Source organism: Piliocolobus tephrosceles, chromosome 4 (genome assembly GCF_002776525.5).
Source record: "Piliocolobus tephrosceles isolate RC106 chromosome 4, ASM277652v3, whole genome shotgun sequence".
NCBI classification, from domain to species: domain Eukaryota; kingdom Metazoa; phylum Chordata; class Mammalia; order Primates; family Cercopithecidae; genus Piliocolobus; species Piliocolobus tephrosceles.
This window is the reverse complement of record NC_045437.1, coordinates 173,752,182-173,758,456: the sequence shown is the minus strand read 5'-3', so window position 1 is coordinate 173,758,456 and position 6,275 is coordinate 173,752,182. Positions and strand designations below refer to the sequence as shown.

The window sequence follows — 6,275 nt, the reverse complement described above, 5'->3', positions numbered from 1 at the left end:
ACCAGAAGAGAGTGGGGGCCAATATTCAACATTCTTAAAGAAAATAATTTTCAACCCAGAATTTCATATCCAGCCACACTAAGCCTCATAAGGGAAGGAGAAATAAAATCCTTTACAGACAAGCAAATGCTGAGGGATTTTGTCACCACCAGCTTGCCTCATAAGAGCTCCTGAAGGAAGCACTAAACATGGAAAGGAACAACCAGTACCAGCCATTGCAAAAGCATACCAAAATGTAAAGACCATCGACACTATGAAGAAACTGCATCAACTAATGGGCAAAATAGCCAGCTAGTATCATAATGACAGGATCAAATTCAGACATAACAATATTAACCTTAAATGTAAATGGACTAAATGCCCCAATTAAAACACACAGACTGGCAAATTGGGTAAAGAATCAAGACCTATCGGTGTGCTGTATTCAGGAGACCCATCTCGTGTGCAAAGACACACATAGGCTCAAACTAAAGGGATGGAAAAATATTTACCAAGCAAATGGAAAGCAAAAAGAAGCCAAGGTTGCAATCCTAGTCTCTAATAAAACAGACTTTAAACCAACAAAGATCAAAAGAGACAAAGAAGGGCATTACATAATGGTAAAGGGATCAAGGCAACAAGAAGAGCTAACTATCCTAAATATATATGCACCCAATATAGGAGCACCCACATTCTAAAGCAAGTTCTTGAAGAGCCTACGAAGAGACTTAAGACTCCCACAAAATAATAGCAGACAACTAAAAGGACTTTTCATGGACATAGATGCCTATACTCCAGAGAATGCAGAAATGTCTTGGGTGAGGTTCTTATTTGAGGTGTGAAACTATTCACAGCATCACGCCTATATAGAAACACGTGGTAATAAGTAGTAATCAGCCCATCATTGAAAATGAAGAGAATTAGAGTAAGTGGCCTCTGTGTCTACTGGAGACTTGCTTTTATGAAAACCTTAGAGGTCTGGGTTTGTTTTCTAAGGAGGGTAGAGTATTTCTTTTACATATGTATCACATTATTTAAATCGCATTAAGATCTGGAGGAACAGACATTATTCTCATCCCCATTACAGATTGAGAATGAGAAACTTGTTGAGGTTAAGTACTTTGTCCAAGGTTACATGGATTTGGGATTTGAGCCATCTTGATGCTCTTTTGCTCAAAATCCTGGCTGTATATTTTTAAGGCAATCAGAGGATGAACTTCATTAGGGATTTGAAACAGTTTTAGTTGGTTAGTGGTTCTACTTCAGGAAAGGAATCAAGACAAAAGGGAAATGATTCAAAGAATGAGGGAACTGGGACCCTTTTAAGTTGCAGATGAGGTAATCTGTGTTTGGATCAGAGATCTATAATTTATGTAGATTCACATACATCTTTTTCAGATATGCATACATTGGGGACTGTAGAGTGTTGTGGAACTAAATGTATTTGTATGTGTTCAACACATTGTATAATTGACTCAATTATCCATGTGGAGATTATTCACATTTAATTTGCAATCTGGTTTCTCCTTTCAGTTAGGTTGTTCTTGGGCTGCTCCAGGAATGCCAACTAATTTAAATAATAATTTAAGTAAAACATAATTAGGAAGGAAAATTAAATTCAATTTTTTGGCAGCTCTTGAATATTCTACTGCTGAAATGTAACTAATCCATCCACTATCTTTTAATTCACCAATGCCTTTTTAGTACCACAGGATTTTATTGCTTTCCATAGATTATTGCAGTAGTTTCCAGGTAGCTCTCCTGCTTACCTCTCCATTCCAATCATCATTCTGCTGACAGCAACCTTCAAAAAACCAACTCCCATTGCAAAATTTCTTTGCTTCAAAACATTTAATGGATAGAAAAAACATTTAATGGCTACCCATTTCTCACCAGATTAAGTGCACATGCCACAACCAGTCATTAAAGGCTTTTTCTAGTCTAAATTCCTGTTCTTCAAACGTCAAACCGCCCTTCTATTCTACTGACCTGAAACACACTGCCTCACCCTGCACACCTCCACATCTCTGCAGACCCACCGCATTTGCCACCTGCCCTAGGAAGCTTTTCCTGATCTTACCTCCGATGCCTTTCACTGCTCCCCCATCTGAATTCCTTTAACTCACTCCATGTTTTTCTCAAAGGCAGACCAAGGTATTTATGCAAACATGGTGTCTCCCTAGTCTTGGATGAGGTCCTTGACATCACTCACTGCAGCGACTCATCTCCCCTGCTCTGCAGTGTCAGACTCTAAAGAAGGGTGCAACAAATACTCGTCCATTTAGACTGCTGGCAAACCCTGAGAGCAGGAATTTTGGCCTTTTGTATCTCCCGTGCCTAGAACAGCGCTTGGTACACAGTAGGCGCTCATTCATTGAACGTTGCTGAAGGAATTGAATATACATACTACAAGCCCTGCAGATGCAGATACAGGAGGGGTTGATGGCACAGTGCTTAGGGTGGAACTGGAGGCACCATCTTTCCGGAGGGGTGATGCGCAATTTCCCGGGCAGGCTCAGGGGGAGCTGGCTCAACCGCTTGCCTCTCCGCAGGCCAAACGCAGGAAAAAAAATACCCACACATTACCTATCCAAGTATGTACACACAGGCTCACTTAAACCTGCCCTATTTAAAAAATATACCTGATTTGTTTTTCTAAGACCACCAGAGTGGGCACAAAAGAACCAGCGAGTAGGCAAGGCTAAAAGCAAAACTGCAAATTTATTCTTTGGTCATCTAGCTTCAGGGACCGGAGCTGTGGCGGGGGGGGGGCGGTTTCTAATACAGTCCCGACAAGAGTGGGGGCTGAGAAAGCCCGCCCCGGGCGCATCTGCTGGGAGTGACTTTTCTAGGAGTGGAAGGGCAATAGGCGGGGCACGGGCATGCCGGGGGAGGGGGGGGCGCTCCGCAGGTGCCACCAGGTAAATCTTGGTCTCCTCGGATTGACATCACCTGGTGCATGCCTGATTAATCTGCACCTTCCCGGCCGTCAGCTGCATTCTCGCACACACGGGAAGAGTTGGTGGTGAAGGAGAACCCGGAAGTGCACCATCCTGCCTCCGTTCCTCCAAAGAATACCCACACACGCACACACCACGTATCCAAGTATGTACACATGGGCTTGCTTAAACATGCCCTGTCAAAAATAACATATATATATATGCACATACATACACACACATATCTATCCAGGTCTGTACATGGACTTGCTTAAACCTGCCCTATTAAATACACACACACACACACCCCCCTGTCCACGTATGTACATACATATATAATACATAAATATAAATATATATATAAGCACAGATTTAAGTCCAACACGATTGTAGTGTCGGGAGGACAACTGGGCCGTCCTCTCCGCCCTCCAGGACTACGGGACAGGTCTCCGGGTGCCGGGGTCGCAGGAGCCCCAGAGCGCGAAATCGGCCCCTGCGCGGCTTGGGCCTTCCGGCTTTCCGTCCGCCGCGGCCGCCATTGGCTGGCTTCGGCGCAGCTGACAGAGGGCGGCAGTGCGAGAAAGTCCAGGATGGCGGTGCCGGCGGCGCTGATCCTACGGGAAAGCCCCAGGTAGCTGATCCGCTAAACTCCTGCGGTAGCCGCGCCCAGGAAGGCGCGGATCGGGCTCGCACAAGGCTGGCCGTGCTGCCCGCCGCCTGGCCGCCGCGGCGGACCCGGTTGGGTGGGGTGGGCTGCCGAGGGCGCGACGCTGGGTCCGCGGAGTGCGTGGGGCCCTCCCTGTAGCGCCTCTTCCTTCCCGGCGGTCCACCTGTGGGGCTCACTGCGCTTGGCAGCTGAGGGCTGTATGGAAGCGTGTGGTCTGCAAGCGTGGGGTCTGCGTCACTGTTGGCGGAGTTTGGTAACAGAAGTTCCCGGAGGCTGCCGAATCCTGTGGGACGGTATTCCCTTTCCCATTTCAGTTCCCGCTCGGACCCTGTGGTGAGAAAGGCTCGCGCTGGTGCTGGACCAACGTGTGTTAAAACCCCTTTTAAATCAGGATCGAATATGGGACCGAATTTTTGATTGGTAACAGAATCTAGCCTGGCTTTGATAGCATTTGCTTTTGTTTGCATTTTAAACAAATTTTTAGTTAATTTCTACTTATGGTAGGTAAAGCTGGTTGTCCATGGTGGTGACATAAAGTTCCCCTTTAACATTATTTAAGTAAACAAAGACTTAATTTGTGAAAAAAATAAGTAATAGTGCAGGTGGTGTGTGGATACAGAAAAAGTACTGAAGTATATAGGCAAAATAGTATTCGGATGTAATTTCTTTGTGCTTGGGTTGGGCAGGAATCTTCCAGAAGAAAAGAGTTATTTTAAAGTTTTTCCTTCTTCCTGGATTCCTTTTGTTACCAGTGGAGGGTGTCCAGGTTCCTGGCATCGTTAACGGAATTGGAGAAGACGCACAAACAAAGCGAGGAAAGAATGAAGAAATTTATTGAAAATGAAACTACACTCCACAGTGTGGAAACTGCCTGAGCATAGGGGCTGAAGGGCCCCTACAGAATTTTTGGGAATTTAAATAACCTCTAGAGGATTCCATTGGTTACTTGGTGTACTCCCCATGTAAATGAAGAGGATGAAGTAAAGTTACAAAGTCATTTACTCCGCCTATGCCCTATATGGAGGACATTTCGTGTCATAGCTGAAGTGTGAATCAGCCTTATGTTCCCAGCCTCCCGACCCTATTTTCCTGCCTCACTTTGGTTCTGATTGCCAGTTTCTTTCTTCATACCAATGTCTTGGGGAACACTGCTACATCAGTAAACAGTATCCAATATGGTGCAGTAAAGAATTGTTCTCATCACATCATTTAAAGTTGATTATTACAGGACAGGTACTGTGGCTCATACCTGTAATCCCAGCACTTTGGGAGGCTGAGGCGGGCAGATGTCTCTTTTTTTTTTCCCCCTGAGAAGGCTTTTCCCTCTTGTTGTGCAGGCTGGGGGGCAATGGCGCCATCTTGGCTCACTGCAGCTTCCCCCTCTTGTGTTCAAGCGATTCTCCTCCCTCAGCCTCCCAAGTAGCTGGGATTACAGGCGCCCACTGCCATGCCCAGCTAATTTTTTTGTATTTTTAGTAAAGATGGAGTTTCACCATGTTGGCTAGGCTGGTCTGGAACTCCTGGCTTCAGGTGATACGTCCTCCCTGGCCTTGCAAAGTGCTGGGATTATAGGCGTGAGCCACCGCAGGACTGATTGAGCTCAGGAGTTAGAGACCAGCCTGGGCAACAGGGCGAAACCCCATTTCTACAAAAAATACAAAAATTAGCCAGCGTTGTGGCCTGTGCATGTAGTTCTAGCTACTTGGGAGGCTGAGGCATGAGGATTCCTAGAACCCAGGAGACAGAGGCTGTAGTGAACTGAGATCGTGCCACTGCACTCCGGCCTGGGTGACAGAGTGAGACCTTATCTCAAAATTGATTATTATTATAATAATAAAGTTGATTATTACAATCGAAAGAGGGTTTTAAAATAACTGTGTCCTTAGTGACCCCAAATGTTTTTGTACATAGTATTTGAAAAGTTACTTGCCTTGCAGTATTCTTTATGTTTTTGGTGTAATTGCCATAATTGCTATCCTCTCCTCCCACCACTTTCAGAGTTCCGTTTTTGGGTTAAGTGGTTATATAAACACTCTACTAGATTAATGCTCTTCCCCTGCAGAGTACAAGCTTTCCCTAGTAGTTTGGTTTGCCCAAAAGCAAGAGAAAATTTGCCAAATGGACCTTTTCAGCAGAAGTAATTTGGGGGGCATCTTTTTGGAAATGTTCAGGTTGCCCTGCCCTTTTTGCTGGCTGTCATCTGTTTTCCTTTATTTCATTCAGATTTACCATATAGCAATCAGAGTTGTTGGAATGAAAACTTATAGACAGCTATAGAAAGTACAGTTCAACTTGGAAAGCTCATTTTAAAACTTTGTTTTATACTTTTCTTTAGCATGAAGAAAGCAGTGTCACTGATCAATGCAATAGATATAGGAAGATTTCCACGGTTGCTCACTCGGATTCTTCAAAAACTTCACCTGAAGGTTTGTATTTTTGTGTTTCCACACTTTGTAATCTTCTTTCTGATTTAATTGAAAGTCTGATTATTTGGAGAACTTTTTGCAAAGCCATAGCTTCTCCAGTATATTCTTAGGGACACTGGTTCTGTGGAAGATTTGGTAATGTTTCGTGGTCAAAAGTTTGAGAAACTGTCTTCAATAAAGTTAAATTTTTTAAATTATGGAACTTTTCAGAGTATTTTAGATGCTAGTGTTTGTGGTACGTATGTGAGGGTGATTATGGCAGGT

At 44.3% G+C, this 6,275-nt stretch overlaps 1 protein-coding gene across 3 annotated transcripts in view; it reads left to right on the top strand.

Moving 5' to 3' along the window:
* The first annotated feature begins 3,410 nt into the window (after positions 1-3,410).
* COMMD10 (COMM domain containing 10) overlaps positions 3,411-6,275 on the top strand; it is a 222,621-nt gene continuing 219,756 nt past the window's right edge. Inside the window, exons 1-2 of one of the 3 annotated variants that reach the window (XM_023197496.2) lie at positions 3,411-3,549; positions 5,921-6,011. In XM_023197496.2, the coding sequence (XP_023053264.1) occupies positions 3,509-3,549; positions 5,921-6,011 (132 nt within the window). In that variant the 5' untranslated portion in view covers positions 3,411-3,508. Of the gene's footprint in view, positions 3,550-3,667; positions 3,919-5,920; positions 6,012-6,275 lie in introns of those variants that run through there. The other 2 variants (XM_023197487.2, XM_023197482.2) reach the window with 2 other exon arrangements.